This window comes from Plasmodium berghei (assembly GCF_900002375.2).
Source record: "Plasmodium berghei ANKA genome assembly, chromosome: 8".
Classification (NCBI taxonomy): Eukaryota; Apicomplexa; class Aconoidasida; order Haemosporida; family Plasmodiidae; genus Plasmodium; species Plasmodium berghei.
In genome coordinates, this window is record NC_036166.2 from 1,141,934 (window position 1) to 1,161,017 (window position 19,084).

The 19,084-nt window shown below is 21.7% G+C and overlaps 8 protein-coding genes across 8 annotated transcripts; 4 read left to right on the forward strand and 4 right to left on the reverse strand.

Annotated features, from left to right (window-relative positions):
* Positions 1 to 1,830, forward strand: PBANKA_0830100 (conserved Plasmodium protein, unknown function; the record flags this gene model as incomplete). The annotated part of the gene is made up of 1 exon (XM_034564481.1): positions 1 to 1,830. One exon carries the CDS (start codon positions 1 to 3, stop codon positions 1,828 to 1,830), a length of 1,830 nt encoding a protein of 609 aa, XP_034421274.1.
* A 1,321-nt stretch (positions 1,831 to 3,151) lies between these two features.
* Positions 3,152 to 8,064, forward strand: PBANKA_0830200 (high molecular weight rhoptry protein 2; the record flags this gene model as incomplete). The annotated part of the gene is made up of 10 exons (XM_034564482.1): positions 3,152 to 4,286; positions 4,375 to 4,776; positions 4,870 to 4,932; positions 5,021 to 5,089; positions 5,176 to 5,682; positions 5,769 to 6,089; positions 6,181 to 6,768; positions 6,871 to 6,981; positions 7,082 to 7,879; positions 7,994 to 8,064. 10 exons carry the CDS (start codon positions 3,152 to 3,154, stop codon positions 8,062 to 8,064), a joined length of 4,065 nt encoding a protein of 1,354 aa, XP_034421275.1.
* Positions 8,065 to 8,341: 277 nt separating this feature from the next.
* PBANKA_0830300 (conserved protein, unknown function) lies at positions 8,342 to 9,335 on the reverse strand (the record flags this gene model as incomplete). The annotated part of the gene is made up of 3 exons (XM_034564483.1): positions 8,342 to 8,395; positions 8,688 to 8,774; positions 8,859 to 9,335. The coding sequence occupies 3 exons, from the start codon at positions 9,333 to 9,335 to the stop codon at positions 8,342 to 8,344; spliced, it is 618 nt and encodes a 205-aa protein (XP_034421276.1).
* Positions 9,336 to 10,443: 1,108 nt separating this feature from the next.
* On the reverse strand, positions 10,444 to 11,383 carry PBANKA_0830400 (G2 protein; the record flags this gene model as incomplete). The annotated part of the gene is made up of 2 exons (XM_034564484.1): positions 10,444 to 11,048; positions 11,170 to 11,383. 2 exons carry the CDS (start codon positions 11,381 to 11,383, stop codon positions 10,444 to 10,446), a joined length of 819 nt encoding a protein of 272 aa, XP_034421277.1.
* Positions 11,384 to 12,977: 1,594 nt separating this feature from the next.
* Positions 12,978 to 14,012, reverse strand: PBANKA_0830450 (conserved Plasmodium protein, unknown function; the record flags this gene model as incomplete). Its single annotated transcript, XM_034564486.1, has 1 exon — positions 12,978 to 14,012. The coding sequence occupies one exon, from the start codon at positions 14,010 to 14,012 to the stop codon at positions 12,978 to 12,980; it is 1,035 nt and encodes a 344-aa protein (XP_034421278.1).
* Positions 14,013 to 14,620: 608 nt separating this feature from the next.
* PBANKA_0830500 (conserved Plasmodium protein, unknown function) lies at positions 14,621 to 14,917 on the reverse strand (the record flags this gene model as incomplete). Its single annotated transcript, XM_034564487.1, has 1 exon — positions 14,621 to 14,917. The coding sequence occupies one exon, from the start codon at positions 14,915 to 14,917 to the stop codon at positions 14,621 to 14,623; it is 297 nt and encodes a 98-aa protein (XP_034421279.1).
* A 989-nt stretch (positions 14,918 to 15,906) lies between these two features.
* Positions 15,907 to 16,911, forward strand: PBANKA_0830600 (conserved Plasmodium protein, unknown function; the record flags this gene model as incomplete). Its single annotated transcript, XM_034564488.1, has 5 exons — positions 15,907 to 16,105; positions 16,281 to 16,332; positions 16,435 to 16,512; positions 16,621 to 16,732; positions 16,852 to 16,911. 5 exons carry the CDS (start codon positions 15,907 to 15,909, stop codon positions 16,909 to 16,911), a joined length of 501 nt encoding a protein of 166 aa, XP_034421280.1.
* A 590-nt stretch (positions 16,912 to 17,501) lies between these two features.
* On the forward strand, positions 17,502 to 19,076 carry PBANKA_0830700 (procollagen lysine 5-dioxygenase, putative; the record flags this gene model as incomplete). The annotated part of the gene is made up of 1 exon (XM_034564489.1): positions 17,502 to 19,076. One exon carries the CDS (start codon positions 17,502 to 17,504, stop codon positions 19,074 to 19,076), a length of 1,575 nt encoding a protein of 524 aa, XP_034421281.1.
* Positions 19,077 to 19,084: the final 8 nt, after the last annotated feature.

A 19,084-nucleotide genomic window follows, 5' to 3' on the forward strand; every position in this document is an offset into this window, starting at 1 on the left:
ATGAAAAAAATATTATATGAGTTAAAGTGTATAGAAAAAGAAAATGAAAGAAATGGTCTATGGGAAAAAGAAATCGTGAGTCCTTGGTTATACAAGCATTATATAGAAAACAAAAAAATTTTAAATAATTTATACAATATTATCAAGAATTATTATGATTTAATTAATTATTTTGAAAGTAAAAAAAAAAAAAATATATCTTTTGATATAAAAAAAAATGAAATTTCTGACAATTTTGATAACGGAAATAAACGATGGATATGGAAACAACAAAGGAAGGAATTGGAAATGGAAATAAATATTTTAAAACTTAAAAGGGAAAGAAAAAAATTAATACATTATAAATATAAAGATGAAACAAAGAAGGCTATAAGAATGGGTAAATCAATTAACACTTTTAAAAATATGACAAAACAAGTTTATATTTCATATAGAAAGGATAAAAAATTTGTGAAAAAAAAAGAAAAAAAAATATTAATTAACATTGAGAAAAATATTATTTTTAATAATTTGATTTTAGAAATTTACAAATTTACAAATTCGATATGTAATGTAATTAACGATAATATTTTTGAAGGAAGTATGGATATAAATAGTAGACAACTTAAAACGAACTTGATAAATAATAAATCAAAGAATAAAATAAAAAGTTTTAAAACTGATAATGAAGAAATAAAAGATAAAAATAATGAATTTTTGAATGTTGGAATTTTAGAATTAATTTTTAAAAATAGTATTGAACTTATTGGAAAAACAGAAAATAATTTGTGTAACAATAATAATAATTTATTGATTAAAAAAATTGATAATAATTTATTATATATAATTGATAACGATATTAAATTAATAAAAATAATGATGTATTTTAATTTGATAGATATATTTATTTCCTATTTTTTATTTATTTCAAAATGTGTAAATAAAGAACTTATATATTATATTAGTATATTTATTATAATAATAAAAAAGTTTAGGAATAAATTTTCATTATTATCAAAAACAATTATTGAAAATAAAAATATTTTTACAATTTTTTTTTTATTTTCAAATGCTATAAAAAAAAACATACTTAGTAATGAAACCAATGTGTATAGGTTTCCATATTTTGAGAAAAAGACAAAATGGAATAATACTAACTTATTTAATATAAAATTGGAAAAAGGAAAGAAATATTTTCTTGATGATATAAAGAAGTTTTATTTTAACTTGATGTATACTTATGATAAACTGAATAATAATAATGTAATTATAAAAAATAAAATGCAAAGTAAACAAATTGAAAATAAAAAATGTAAGAACTATTATTATAGTGAAGAATATATCGACAAAACATGTTATAATGAAAATGAAAAAAATGTAAATTTATTATTAAATAAGGAAAATGATTTTAAAGAAAAAAAAAAAAAAGCATTAAAACCAACTAATATTGAAAATACAGAAATGTTTGATAAAAAAAAAACTAATATTGAAAACGAGCCTGAATATATGACCTATGCACATGATACCTTGAATATTATAAAACTAATAAATAGTATATTTATTAAAAATGAAGATATTATCGAAAAGAAAATTAATCATATAATATTAAATGATGAGGAAGAATGTGATTGTGTTAATATGGCATTAAATATTGATGAAGAAAATAAAGAAAATATAAAATTTTATAAAGGTTACATAAAAGAGCATATTTGTAATTTTTTTGAAAATACATATAATTTAAAAAAATTGCAAAATAATGATTGTGTTAAGTTTAGAGAAGAAGCTAAGATAAAAAAAAATAATATATCTTTATTTGAAAATTATAAAAATATTTTCCACAAATTTTTTTAAAATAATCACATTAGTATATTTTGTAAATGTTTACATATAAAGCTTCCTCATGTTATTTCACATTTTGTTTATTTATTTAATTTGTGCGTATTCTCATAATTTTATAAAATTTATTTATATTACCCCAATTCCTCTACATATCAATTTTATTACACAAAATGTCATGTTCACAATAATATTATTTTCGGGGCATTGATAATTTATAATTTCTTTTAAAAAAATAGAAAAATGATAAAATGAAATAAATCTAAAATAATAATATCTTTCCGTTCTCAAAACGATTTTTTATTTTTAAAAATATGAATAATATATTTATTAATGGAAAGATTCTACCTTTGTTTACATATAAATTTCGGATTAAAAAAAAAACTCATTTTTACAAATATATTTTTAATGTGCATAAGATTTTTTTTTCAAGTGCATAAATATGAGTTTATAAAAATAGAAATAACAAGACTGCATTAACTATATATATCTAAAAATATAATTACACAAGTTTTAATCGCAATTGAATACACAAACAAATAATATATGATGCAATTATACTAAAAATGTATAAATAGTATAGAATATTGTAATATTAAATTATTCGGTAATAATAATACACATATAAATACACATTAGGTCCATGAAATAATGTATAAAAAAAAAAAATAAATAAAAAGGGGCTTATTTAGAAATATAAAATATATGACAAATGTGTAATGCAAAAATAAAATATGTAAACACAAAAATTAATTTTATTATAAATATATATATTTTTTTTATTTATATGATACAATATATGAATTGTGCTGATTTATATTAATTTAGCATATTTTTTTAATTAACTTTTTTTTGTTGTATATAAATTTCACTAGTTCTTTAAAAGGAATATAAAAAATGCATGCCCTAATTATGTATATGATAGCAATTGATTTCATAAATTAGCATTGATGGTATGAATATAAATATAACACATACTTTGTAAGTATATGTGTATATTATAGTAAGAAATAATTGAAAGGAAATAATAAAAAATATAAGAGGAAAAAAAACAAAACGAAATAGCTACTAAATGACACTTTTTTTAATAGTGATATTATAAAGCAAAACCAGAAAAGTGAAAAAACTGTGTAAACACATACAAAAAAAAATAATAGAAAATTTTTTTTTTTTAGACCTTTCATCTATGCTTATTCACAGATTAATTTATACACCTGGCATTTAATTATAAAAATACTAATATGACTCAAAACTAAATTGCCAAATATTTTTTTTTTTAATTTTTTTTTTTTTTTTTACAAACTATATACCTTAATTATTGTTTATGATCTTTAAAATGGTAAAACTATCAGGGATAATTTTGCTTTCATTAGTTTGGTTGAAATTAAATAATTCTTATGAAATAAGAGAAAGAATATCAAATAAAAATAACCCAGATGATGATATATTAAAAATAAATGTAGAAGAAGATAAAAAAAAAATATGTAATAATATTTTGATATTCTTAAATGCCGATGATATATTAACAGAAAATAATAAATATTCATTTATGGGAAAATGTGAGAAATTAATTGATGATATAAAAAATGAAAATAATTCCCCAGATATTACAAATGAGTTTGCTTTAAGTTTAATGCACATGCGTTCTAAGCATACAATAACATCAAGTATTAATAATAATAAAGCATTGAAAAATATAATCATAAGTTTAGATAAATCAATGTCTGAACCTGAAGTTATAAACAGAGTAAAACATATAATACGATTTAATAAATATTTAGCTGGAAAATTAAGTTACAAAAATATTGGTGAATCATTAGTTTTAAGAGTAAGCAGCCATGAAAGAATGAGGCGATCAAAAAGGGAACTCGTAAGAAATATATTAAAAGATTTTCATATTTATGGATTATATTTTGATTTAAAATCTGAAAATTCTACACTATTAAAAAACCAAGAATCCGAATCACTTATAAATATAAAAAATGAAAAATTATGTCAAACTTATATTCATTTATGTCAAAAGTTTTATGAACAAACAAGTGTATATTATAAAATCAAAACAATCCTTAACGAGGTAATTAAACACACAAAAGACAATTATGCACTAGAAGGGGAATATGATATATCAAAATTATTTAGTTTAGAAAACTCTATAAGCCAAGTATCACAGCATTCTGACCATATGCTTACCAATGAATCGTTAATTTATGACATGAATAAATCAAACTACATTAAATACAACCAACTAATTCATGAAGTAATACCTGAAGACGGAAATATAGAAGAACAAGTTAAAAAAGGCAATGGACGATATATAGTTGTTGTTAAAAATTTGAAGAAAGCTATAGGAAATTCTGAAAATTATGACAATATTATGAATATAATAAAAAAATATCTTATTAATGTCACTAAGAATAATAAAGAAATATTGGATATGGTTATGGAATTAGGAAATGAAGACATCGAACAGTGTATGTTAAACTTTAATATGTTTTTTTTCATTTTTTTTTTTATCTTTTTTTCATTTTTTTTTTCATATTTTTTTCATTTTTTTTGCAGTTATGACACAGTTGGTCTTTTTCATTCACTACGGATTCTTGTTAATAACAGAAGACAAGCACATGATATATTTATCTGATATGATACCTACATACACAAACTTGTATAGAGCAAATGAAGTACTTCTATTACACATTATGGACATAAAATTTGAATCAGATGATTTCAATAAATATGAAAAATATAAATTTGAAACTTCTGACAATGATAAAGAAACATATTCTTTATTAAATGAAATTGATAGTATTACACAATTACCAAAATTATCAGAAAATGTAGCAAATGATTATTTTTCTAAAATAATGGATAAGGATGCTTATACAATGCTCACACTAGACAAAGGCATTAATAAATATCAATTTTATTTTACTATGGCCTTTAAGGATTGCAACATAAATCAAAGTAATTAAAGACAACTTATTTATATTGCATCATGTTATTACGTTTCGCTATTATTATACCACCTTATTATAATTCTCCATTTTCTTCTTTTAGATTATACACCCCTTGCAAAAGATTTATGGACCGAACTTATCTATACATTTGATAATTTTGGATGTAAGAAAATATTTTCATCACAATTTTTATCTACATTTTAAGTCGATAAATTTGGACACGACACGTTTTTTTTTGATTTTATTTTCAGGGTTTTACTTCAATCCAAATAAGATAATGTCGAGTATTTCAAAATCGAACTTTATTAGACACGTATTAGGTAAGGGAAATAAGTTTGCAACATCTTTTCGTTTTTCATTTTTCGTTTTTCATTTTTCGTTTTTCATTTTTCATTTTCCCCCTCAGTGTCAAGAAATTTCATTTTGAAGAACATGGAATCTTTGATATATTTGGATACACAAATTTCAAGATTAATGGATATGATAGGTTTATCTTTCTTAGCTGATAAATCAGAATATATTTTAGATTTATCATTATCGAATTATTTATTTTTATATGTAAATGAGTATCATATATTTAAGAAAGATGAAAATGTAAAATTGATACATACATATGATTATATAGATTCCATAGCAAATAACTATTATTATTTTTCCGAAAAGAAATATCCAGTTTTTAAAACAGATTATAGTAGCAAATTATATACAAACTTTCCAAATGTATACAGTTTAGCTTATCAGCTATTTAATGAGCTAGCTATTAATATGAACATTTCAAATACGCCACTAAAGAAAAAATTAAAGAATAAATCGAACTATGCTTATTTTACTATATTGAATTTGATTGGTCCAAACCACGATATTTATTCAAGAGGCCCCCGTTTGATATTTGCTGCATACATGCTAACATTAGGTACTTTGAATTTATGGAAATGAAACTTTCACTTTGTTACCTTCTACTTTGCTCACTTTTCATTTTTCCACTTCTTCCATTTCCAGTGTTTTTTATCGAATCCCAAATTGACATATCGAGATATCGACCAAACGACATGTATTTCATGAAAAAAGCAATGCCTTTATTAGCACCCATAAATCGTGACGATTTTAACATATTGAAAAAAAGATGTTCGTTATTAACTGATTTTATTAAAATAAATAGAAATAAAGCAAAAAATGAACATTCACGTGTAGAAGAATATATAAAAATTCTTAATTTAGTTACAATTCTTTTATGGGGTAAAGAAAGTAATAAGTCATTATATTATGACAACGATGTATCCTTATACAAGAAATTGTTGATTGCATGTGTGTTCAATGGAGGTAATATGGCGAAAAAAGTGTTTAATTGTCTATTTTTGTCTATTTTTGTCTATTCTTGTCTATTCTTGTCTATTTTTTGATCATTTTATAGGTATAACCGTTCAAGAAAAAGTCATAAAAAGTATTAAAAGATCTTGTAATATGGAGCAATATGGATTAAATAAATCAAACATTGAAGATTTCGTAAATGTGAATTTAAGCGTCTATCAATGGAATCCAGATATTTTAGAAAAAATCGCTACAGCATTTACATTAACTTGTAAAGTACATAATATGATATATGAACCTTTTGATGTTCATAAAGTCGATGCAAAGGATTATTATAAATTAGCAGTTGCTCCAGATATGGTAAAAACATATCATTGTTTCTTATTGGGAAGACAAGCAGAAAGATTGTTAGAATCATTAATATTGAAAAAGAATTTTGTTAAATTTAAAGTTGAAGATGCAATAGATGTTTATGAATTTTTCTATGTTACAAGAATTTTATCAAAAAATCCACGAGAAGATTTTGAATTATTTTTAAAAAATAAAAAAGAATATCAAAAAAAACAAAAAGATGAAATTATCAAAAATAGTAAATTAGATGAAAATGTTACAGATATCTTATTTCAAAATTACGAATGTTATTGGTTCAAATCTTATGAAAATTTTAAATCATTATGGATGCATGCAGCAAGTAAGTTCATTCATTTTACTTCATTATCTTTGTTTGAATTATATATATATTTATATTCATTATTATATAATTTAATCTATTTTCATCATTTTTCTTTTATAGGTAACTTGGGTCCAGGGGCTTACTTGAGGAATTTCTTCTCCGAAATATGGAACAACATGGGAACTTTATTCAAAAAACAATCTAAAGTTAGGGATGTTGAATACTTTAACAGTAAGTCAACGCCCTCGGCAAAAAAAAAATACAAACATCCTATAGATACATATTGTATATAGCTGTCTTATGAAATGTGTATTTTTTTTTTTTTTTTCAGTTAACCTTATTGGTGGAACCTTAATTGATTACTATTCCCCATTATTAAAATCCGAAGAACATTGCCGAAATGTAACTCAAAAATTATTCATTTCGATGAAAGATAGTGGAACCAAAAGTCGTATAGAAATTCCTGATGAAATTAAATCAAAATATTTTCAATGTAAATTAGATTATTATAAAAATAACCACTCTGATCCAGTTCATAAAATATATTCCCGTGATTTTTTGGAAAATAAAGTTTACGTATTTAAACAGCCATATTATTTATTAAGCAATATAGATGATAAAAATAAAAAACAATTGTTAAGATTATTTATAACTGAAACAACTTTACAATATTTATTACTTGATGATATTCAAATACCTGAATGTCTTGGCAGATGTACAATAGAGCATTTTAATAAAGTTTTATTAACAACAGCAAATGCAAAACCTCATGAAACTATAATTTATAATGGATTAATACCTGAAAATTGTAAATCTAAAATAAGAAAAGAAATGAAAATATTTATACATTCATCTTTTGTACATAATTTAACTAGGGACTATTTAACTGGAGAATTAATAAGAACACAAGATATTCAAAATGGAGATGTTCATGTATGTATGGGTTCAGATACATACTATACTGAAAACATTTTAACTGATCAGCATTTCGATTTAACTCACAAACCACAATTTAATTTCCCAGAAAATAACAATTACAGAGTTTTTTTAAAAAAAAACATTAATAAAATTGCAAAAAATCCAGAAAGTCAATGTTATGTCCATTATGAACTTTCTGTTTTGGATACTGGTAAGTTTCAAAAAAATTAATTTGAAAAATGTTATATATATACATAGCTAGGATTTAAGTTTTGTGTTTTATTTTTCGGCATTTATTTTTATTTCCTCATTTTTTTTTTCTTAGATATTCCTGATCCATACCGTGAAATCGGTAAAGATTTGATTACGAACATAGAGCTTTTAGAGAGCAAATAAATTTTTTTAAAAGTTGAACTTAGCCTTTTTAGAAATATAAAATGCATGCTGCAATCATATATGTATATGCATGTGTATAAATCATTAGTTCAAATTATTTCAAGAAACATATATCCGAGAAAAAAAATTTCAAAAATATTTTAACTTGTTTGCATTGAATATATGTATACAATAAATAAATAAGGAATAAATATAAAAAAGTACGAAATATAAAGATATGCAATAAATTATTGCAAATTTTCTTTCTTTTTTAAATTCCGTTTTTTAATGGCGATTTTTAAATTTTATTTAATGCCTCAATTTTCTTATTTAATATATCAATTTTATTTTCCTGCGAATTTTTAAATTTTTAATATCCGTTTTATGAAATTTTAAAATATTTGTGTATAATTATGCGTGTATATGTGAGTTTACAAGTACATGCACATTACACATTTCAAATTGAATGGCATATTTTTTTTCATATAAATAAAAAAAACAAAACACAAACAATACCCGTCTTTATTAATAGTATTGTCCATATAGAGGCATATGGCACAAATAAATATATTTACCATATTATTATTCACTTTAATTTTGCACTATTTTTTTCCATATGTTTTAAGAACCTTTTTATACATTACCTTAATTTTTAAGAGCTTTTCTAGGTTAAATATCTTTTCCCTCAATATTTCGACAATTTCGTTGTTATTTAAAGGGTCTGGGTTCTGCTATAAGGCGAAAGTGGAATATAAAACATGGAAAATAGACAAAATGGAAGAAAATAGACAACTTTTTTTTTTTTTTTTTGCTACGCTTTCGTTGAGATTCTGATTTCCTCCATCTGGGATTTCTGTTTCATGACTTGTCAATTTATGAAAATCCTTATTTAACAAATTTGTATTTTGATCTTTTATTTCACTTTTGTATTTTTGCAATTGATCTTTAAATGTGATAAGGACTTTTTCCACACCCATATATTTGCAATTTACTATTTCTTCCACATTTTTTTTATCAATTTTAAAAGACAATCTTTTAAACACCTTTTCATTTAAAGTATTCCAATTATATGTTTTTTGGTTTATAGAATTGGCTTTACTATAATTATGTATTTCTACAAATTTCGGTAAGCATATATTAACTAATTCTGCCATTAATACTCCATCTGAAAAATCTCTATTAACATTTTTAATTTTTCTTGACAAAGTAAAACTATTTATCCAATCATGCAAATCATTTAATTCTTCTTCTCTAACCTTAGATGGGACTTTCGCTAGTTCATTTTTGCTCATTTTTTTTATATTATTTTTGTTATTTTCAACAATTAATAGTTATCATGTTTTTTAAATATAAAAGTACAAATAACAATATAAATAGTTCAGGCTAAAAATTAAGGAAACAAAAGGAGACAAAATGTGCGAAAAAGGGAAAAAAAAGCAAATCCATACATAATATATTTGTTTCTTCGAAATAAAAAGACAGTTAAATAAATATTCCAAAGAATAACAATTTTTATATAATTTTTTTTTATTAAAATGTATATAAAAATTATTATTTCCTAAATTGAAATCGACATTATTCTAATTAAGGGGAAAAGCAAAATAAAAAAAAATGCAATCAATAAATATAAATATGAAAAGCATATGATGTTATGAAGATGTGTAAAAATTAAAAAAAAACGATTAATATATCATTTTAAATAGAAATATTTAATTTACTATATTTTATATTAAGAATAAATTATGCATTTTCATTTTATCTAACATATAAAATTGTGAAATATATCTAAATATCACTACGGTCTTTCTTTTCACAAAAAATAAATAATAACAGAATAAGAATATACCTCAAATAATATTTTAAATTAATAACTTTTTATACATACTATTTAATATAACGAATTTGTTAAAATTATAAAGGAAAAAATATTACAGTAACTTAATACTTATTTCATTTGTTTTCGGTGATATTTTTCAGAAATGAATTATATCTACATAGGTTTATGTCTTAATAAAGGAAAGTAATCACAAAAACAATTGTATAAGTATAATTAGATAAAATATTTGGTATGAATAAATAATATAAACAAATATATTCATTCAATTTATATGCACAAATAGGGTACTCTTTTGTGTGGCATCCATAGAAAGGATATATTTAAAAAAACGTAATATATACAAAAAGTGTAACAAAAATAAAAGAGTTGATAAACAATGAATCATATGATGAATAAGATATATAATAACAAATATTATACATATGTGTATGAATTGACTCTTTTGTAATTTCATTAGTAGAAATATGTCCGATTTTATGAATATATTATATTTATATTCAATGCTCTTCAAATATATGCATATTTTATTTCCTATTATAGAGAATCATATGAAAGACATCACATTATATACATAATGAATATTCTTTTTTTTGCCTAGGCTCTTTATATCTTCGATGTGGTGTAACAGCTCCTGCAGATGTGCAAGCACCACATGGTGCTGATGAAGCTGGGTAAACAAAACATTTTGAACTGTCTTGTTTTTTATTAGTTGCTGCTTCCTTTATTTTTTCAATATAATTTTGAGCTATTAACAGTTCATTATTTTTATTTGCTACTTGGTTTGCTTTTTCTATTTTTTTCGCTTCAAATTGTCGTAGTACCTCTTGTTGTACTTCATATGCATTTTCTATGCACTCATTCCATTCATCTAATTTTTTATTATTTTGAAGGAGTTGCTGTTCTTTTATAGAATGGTTATACAAAATATTTTTTTCATATTCATACATTGCTTCTTCTAAGGCTTTACCTTGTTCTTCTTGTGATGATTTCATTTTTTCCATCCACTTAGATTGATCTTCTAAATATGTATCTGATATTTTTTTTAAAAACACTAAGACTAAATTTTTCATTTCATCAAGTGTAAGCATGCAACTTCCACAACATTGTAGTTTGTACAATAGCTTCTTACATTTTAAATAATTCTCAACATGTTTCAAATCTAGTTTACCTGATTTAATAAAACATTATGTAAATTTTGTTTATGAAGGTGTGCAGAATAAAGCGAATAAAGTTTTATATATACGAAGTTGATATAATGAAATATTTTTAATTTTATAAAAAAAACTTACCTTCTTCATTAACAAATCTGCAAACATATTCCATAAAACCACATTGCATCAAAAAATGTCGCAAAATCATTTCGACAGTTGCATACGGTAATTTTCCATCCTTGGAAATGTCATGACATGCAAAAACCATGTCTAATTGCTGCTCAAGCCCAGGATAATTAGCATAAATATTTTGCTTTTCAATTTCTTCAGACTTTGATATATTTTGTCCCATTGTGTCAAATTATGAAGAATATAAAATAATTTAAATGTGTTACTACAAATAGAAAAATAAATATACAGATATGTACAAATGTATGAAATTAAAAAAGGAAGGTATTTATATGCATGTTATATATAAAACAACATATGCACTTTTTTGATTTGCAATATTTTATGATGAATTTCATAAATCATATTTTTTTATTTTTAAAATAAATAAATAAAAATATACATTAATTGTATATTCCTTTTTTTACATTTATCTTAATGCTAAGAAATTATTTAAAGACAAACAAATTATATGTGATACAATAAAAATATATTTTAAAAGAATAAGAATAAAAAAAATGTTCCATTAATAATTTGTATTTCTTAAAACGAGAGCATGTTTCTTGTTTTATTTTTATATTTGTTTACAAAAATTATATATTTATGCATATATATATATTTTTTTTTATACGTCACATTTTTATTCAAAATATAGACTTTTGATCAATCTATATAAAACATGTTATTTAATTTAACAAGCTTCCTTAAAATTATAGTACCTAGCACTTAATAGCATTAAAAAAAATATTGCTAAGTCATAAAATCTAGCCAAAAATGGGAATGTTAATAAAATATTTAGAAATTTTACCTATATTGTGAATAATAAAAATGGCAGTTCATATATTAAAATATAATTTCGTAGATTATGTAAATAAAAAAAACAATGTGTGCAATTATATCAATGAAATATTAAAATAATTAGAATATATCTCTAATAAAAATTCAGCATATTCCAATTTGGGTACTTTTTATTTTTATTTTGGTACTTAATATTATTTACCCTATTTTTTTATGCACTATTCATACATATTTGCGTTTCATTTAATATACGAAATTAAAAAATATGATTTAAGGATATTATATAAAATGTGTGTAATATTTGTCTTTTTTATATTTTATATATATAACGAAAAAAAGGCATAATTTGTACTATATTTTTACAATTATGATGATATAGAATTAAAAAGGAATAAGGACATGTACTAGAAGAAGAAAATGTGCATTATATTTTTAAGAGTCAATTTTCCAAACAAAAAGAAATTCTATAAGCTGATAATAATACTATGATTTAGTTTATTTTTATGTGCTTCCATTCTGCCCCCTTTTAATTGCAAAAACAAATTATTGACGCATTTTTAGACATGTTGTTGTAAAGATGATATAGTTTCTTAAGAATGTAAGAACTTAATGAATAAATAAAAATAAAAATAAAAATTAATATATTAGTACCTTCTTATAATATTATAAGATGGGATACTTATTTATTTTTTTATCACTATTTTTCTCATTTTTATAGTCATTTATTACTTAAATTTGTATGTATAGTTTCTTTTTTAAAATATAAAAATATAAAAAAATAATAATATACGTATTTAAATATCTTACATACACATATTGTATATGTGTGAGGGGGAAATAAGTAAAAAGAGGAAGCGTTAAATAAATATAATACAATTTCTATATGCAGATATACATATAGGAAAATAAAAGAGAGGGAATAAAGCTGCATTATAATATTTGTTTAATTTATGATTTTTTAATATATACCTCCCCATTCTTTATGGGTCGCTCTTCTGGTCATCCATATTTTTATTAACGTAAATAGTATAAGCTTTGCTACAAGGAGTATGCGGGAATATTTCCTCTAAGTCTGAAAACCATTTTTTGGTTATACATACAGATGGAAAATCGATATCTTTATTTAAAAGAGATAATGTTGCAAAATTAAACGAATCTGCGGTTTTGAAATAATCATAAATGATATAATAATTAATATTAAAAAAATGCATGGTTATACTCTTATCATATATCAGCTTACATTCATAAGGATTTAAATAATCAAATTGATATGTAAATATTAAATTCGAATTTAAAGCGCTTATTGTAAAAATAATTTTTTTTAAAATATTAGTATTTGTATTTATATTGGGATAAACGATAATATGTTTTATTCCACACTTGTTTGTAATGGTATGGACATGCTCCGTAATGTTTATGTCTATATCAAATATTGAAACATATTCTTTAATATATTCATTTGTGATATGAAATTCTTCGAATTTTTTTTGGATCTCATGGTGATTTATATGTGCATTTGGTAAAAATATTAATATAAATACTTTTTTTTTTAATAAAAGTTTTAAAAGTGGTAATACTTCAAAAATGGTGTTAGAAAATATAGCTATATATTCGAATTTATTTCTGATATTTATAGAATTTAAACATAAATGTGATTCGTATAATGACCGTAATATAGCACATAATAAATGATCATTATTTAAATCGTTAGATGGATATTCGACAATGCTGTGATATGGTACTATAATTATATCTTTATTAATTTTGGTGTTAATTGTAAATATGCCTATTATATTTTTCCCCTTTATTATATCCGTAGAATTTCCTTCAACCTTTACTATTTTCCCAATAAATATATTTCCAATCAACTTATTTATATCATGTTCATCTTTTTTATTTTCCACTATTTCTGCATTTTCATAGCTGATTTCTTCTGTCGATTTTGCAACAAAGTTAGACGAACAGAAGGAAATGCATTTTACTTGAACTTGAATATCCAAATACTTGAAATTCATAATTCCAAAACCAAAGTAAATAATAAATTAAAAAAAAATAAGCATATAAACAAACAGTTGTGATGATATTGGGTTCCGCAACAATAACGTGTTATAATACGTTTGCTGTGGTGCTTTATATAAATGCACACAAAATATAAAACACAAATGCATATGCTTTTTAATTAAAAGGAAAGTTATATGTAGTCCTTTCCTACTTTCAAAATACGCATTTTTCAACAAATATAACCTAAAATAATAAAATAATGATGAATAAAAATTTAATAAAAACAAAATATAATTTTATAAAAATTATTAAAAATGAATAAGCATGTTAAAAATAAAATAATAGCCACAATAAAAATTATTTTTTTTTCTCTTCATTATAATAAACTTTTCAAATAAGCGCATAAAATAAAAATATGTTTAATGTCTTAGCTAAAAACGAAAAAGAAAAATTTTTTTTAATATACTTAGTTGTATCAAATAAGGTTATAAGAATAATGTGTGTAAGAGGGTAAAAAAAATAATAACAACAGTAACAATAGTAGTAATAATTTAGGCCTTTGTTACATATTTTCTAAAAATAGTTATTTAATGAGTTATATATAAGCCTTTAATTTTAATTATTATTCTCTTTTAATCGGAATATTTTCATAATCATTGCAATCATAATCTGTTAATATTTTTAATAATTTATTTTTTTCTTCCAACAATTTATTTTCCCTTATATTTATATTCTGTTCTCTACTATTTTTAATTTGATATTGCAAATCTATTAAGAATGTCCCAATGCTTATAGTGAGAGACATTAATAAAACCAAGGGAGCACCACATGAAAATAATTTATATCTTCTATCAATAACCCCTAATCTGTATTTTGTTCTTATATATTTATTTGTAATATAATTTATTATTTTTTTCATTTTACTATAACCAGAATGTATACACAAACTTGTGTAACTATGCATATAATATTATTGATGTGTAGCTATATATGTATGCATATTTGTTTACTCATATGCATACAATAAATTATAAATTAAAGCCTTTGGACATTTCGTGAAGGAATAATATATGAAATTTGTAAATATTTAATTTCACCAAATTTGGGATTTATTCATGGATAAATTAAATTTTTTAAAAAATACATAAAAAAGGAAAGCAACAAATGTATATAATATTGAAGATTATTTGTAGTTATATAATATTGTGTAATGTATATATAAATAAGGTAAATGTAAGCATACCTATAAGTTTTTAATTATAAACATAATTTATGCGTAAAGTTATAAAATATGTAAAGAAAAACTAGTTATATTTTATACATAGCCAACTAGTAATATATATTGATAAAGCAACGAAATTAAAAAAATTAAAAATATAATACATTTTTGTTCACTTTATATTTTGGTAATTTTTGAATTTTATATATTTAAAAAATATTTTTATGATATTGGGTTAATCACAAATTTTGCTTTTATTAAACTATTTTAGTAATTAAATTTGTATATAAAAAAAAATACCTACATAATATTATGGGGATGGAGAAATGAAGTCCATACTACTAGTTATTTTTTCTTAAAATATGTATGTTATTTGAATTGAGGAATAATATTATATGTTTTTTAACAATTTTTTCCCAATGTTGCAAAGGAATATACTTGGCGTTTTTGAATACTTTTTTTGCTGGTTTATTTTTTTATGTTCTAAATAATATGTGTAATAGTAAAATAAATATGATCATATTATTATACATTGGATTTGATGTATGTTTTTACTTTATTATTAATACAATTGGAAGATTTTAACCTTTTAAAAATTATTATTTACATATTAATTAAAATAAAAAAATATATTATATGTTATTTTTATATTAAAATATGTACACTAAAATTATTTGATTAATTTTTTTATGATTAAAATGAAAAATATAAAATTAGTTTTTGTGCTCATTCCCTTTATATATTATTGGGGGGTCTCATATGCATACATCAATAATAAAGGAAATGGAGGTAGTATCATGAATTATAATTATAAAAATGCATTTAATGAAAAAAAAGAATTATGGAATAAATTTATCAAAAAGACAAAACGCCAATATTTGAATTCAAGTAATATGAAAAAAAAAAAATGTTATAACAGTTTACGCATGTGTATATAGATCTGATTGTGTATTATATGTAAAATATGTTATTATAATAAAAACAAGACAAGTATTAATGTATTTATTCCGACTTCGAAAATATATGTGTAGTGCTTATGTCTATATATACTTTGTTTTAATAGATATTAATATATCGAACATTGGCCCGGGATTCAAAAAGGTTTTTGACTCAAAGTATGAATTAAAGATAAAAAATATAAAACGTTTATGCTTGAAATTGCTACATATTTTTGCATATAAAAATGATTTTATTTTTTGTTTTTGCCTTTATCGTAGATTTTTATTTGATTCCAATTGGAAATCGCATAAAGATTTAATTATAAGAAAACTTAAAGGTTTGCGAACAACAAACAGGTAAAGATACATAGTAATTTTATTACTTAATTTTGTGTTATGTATATAAATATTTATGTATTATAAATATAAAAAATCGATGAATTTTCTTATATATTTATTTTATAGTAATAATACTGTGAAAACTGTTGCAATTATTGTGGCATCCTGTATAACAGTTATAACTGTAATGCATTCTATGATCATTCTAAGGAACTTTTTTCATAATCAATATAAAGATGTAGGAAAATAAAAAAAAATAAAAACAAACTAATAAAAGTAGAGTGTTAATAGTAGTTTATATATATATATATATATATATATATATATATATATATATATATATATATCTTTTTATAGATAAGTAAACAAGAAGAAATGTTATTGGGACGATCTGAAAACCCGCATATCGAAATTTAAGGATATATATATGAATGTTCTTAGGTATATGTAATACAAAAATATATGATTGTGTATGTTTACTTTGCATTCTATGTATAATTTATTTTTTTCGTTTCGATTTTTTGTCTTTTTTTCGTATTTTACATAAAACCCAATTAAAAAAAACAAACGAATTTTAAGTGTATTTACAATTCTTGGTAAATTTTGAATTAAAGGTTTTATAATATTTATTTCTCAATTTGATGATATAAATAAAAGTAATGACTTATCAAATTGATTTATAATTATGTCTAATTAGTTATGATTTCCTCAAATTTTGTCAATTGTTATTTTATTTTATTTTGTTATGTTATGTTATGTTATGTTATTCTATTCTCTCCTATTTTTGTTGAAAACTGGAAAGAATAAAGGATGTAATTAATTCGTCTGAATTTTCTCATAATTTTGAAAAGCAAATTATTTTTAGATTGCTAAAAAAAGTATATAAAAATATTGCTTAAATATATTTGTATGTTCAAAATAAAAAGAATATTTTCAACATTTATTAATTTGTTAATTTGAGAAATTATTTTAAATAACATCATATTTCTACACCACTCCATCTCGTAATGACTAAGTGTAAAAAAGCCAAAATAAATATTATCGAAATGCAAAGCAGAATAAAAAATATAAAATTGCATGTATTAACATTTGCTACACATGAACAAGGATATTTCAAAACGTTACAAGAAAGTTGTAAAAAATTAAATATAGATTTAATAGTATTAGGCATGGGTAATAAATGGGAAGGGTTTATAAGCAAACTAATAAATGTAAAAGAATATCTTAAAAAGTGTAATGATAAAGATATAATATTATTTGTAGATGGATTTGATACAATATTTATTCAGCCATCTAATGTCATAATAGAAAGATATATATTAAATTATGATAACTTCTTTGTATGTACAAGTGAAAGTGCATATTCCTCTAATATATTTTTATTACGATTTATAGAAAATATGCATTTAATTTTTCATGATAGTATATTTAAATGTAATTATAATACAAAATGGGATTCTATCAATATTAAAGATAAATATAGTAAATTTATTTATTTTTATAAAAATTTAAATTTATTAAATTCAGGAGGATGGATAAGTAATGTCTTTTTAGCTAAACAAATTTTAAGATATATACCTTCTTTTATTGAAAATGATCAAATATTTTTAACAAATTTATATTTGGATTGTGAATTTTTAGCTAATTTTCCTAAAAAGGATACAAATGATAATAATAATAGTATTGTTGAAACACAAAATGATAAACATGAAAATGATAATAATAAAAACTATTATAGCAAAATAATACTTGATAACCATAATATAATATTTCATTTATTTCGAAAACAAAATAGTATAATACTTTTAAACTATGCTGATTGCGTGAATTTCTTTCCATTTAAGCCAATTTTAAGGATATACTATGATGAAGAAAATGTGGAAAAAAAAAATGGAGAAATAATTGAAAAAGAAAAATTAGCTGTATCTTCACATACATGCTCTAGAAAAGATAAATCCACCTTATATTTTATTATAAGTTTTTTTAAAAACATATGGAATAAAACAGATGAAAATATAGGAAAAATTGAAAGAACTTTGAAAAAAATTCAAATACTTAAAAATAATAACAAAAATAAAATTGAATGCTTAAATCAAAATACTATTTTAGATAATATATATATGGGAAATACAAATAGGAAAATATGTCAAATAGAAAAGACATTTAATTATTCAATGATTGATACACAAACACATACATCACCATGCATACTTCATATACATTGTCTTAGAAATATAGATAATATTATACTAAATGTCGGTTTGAAAAATATATATAATTATCATTGGTATAGTAATATATGGTACTTATTTTATAGTTTAAAAGGGACAATAAATTTTAATTATTTCAGTTTGTTATTTTCTACAATTGTAGTTTTTGTTACTTTTTTTTTAATTAATATGAAATATATAATAAAATTGTATATATATATGAATAAAAATATATTAATAGATTATATGCAAAAAAATGAATATTTTGACAATATTTTATTTTTTTTAAATGATATTGAAATGTCTTGTTTTGCTTCTTTTATTTTGGCTTGCTTATTTTGGATTTTCTATGCGTTGAATAAGTCCATGTAAGGAATTCA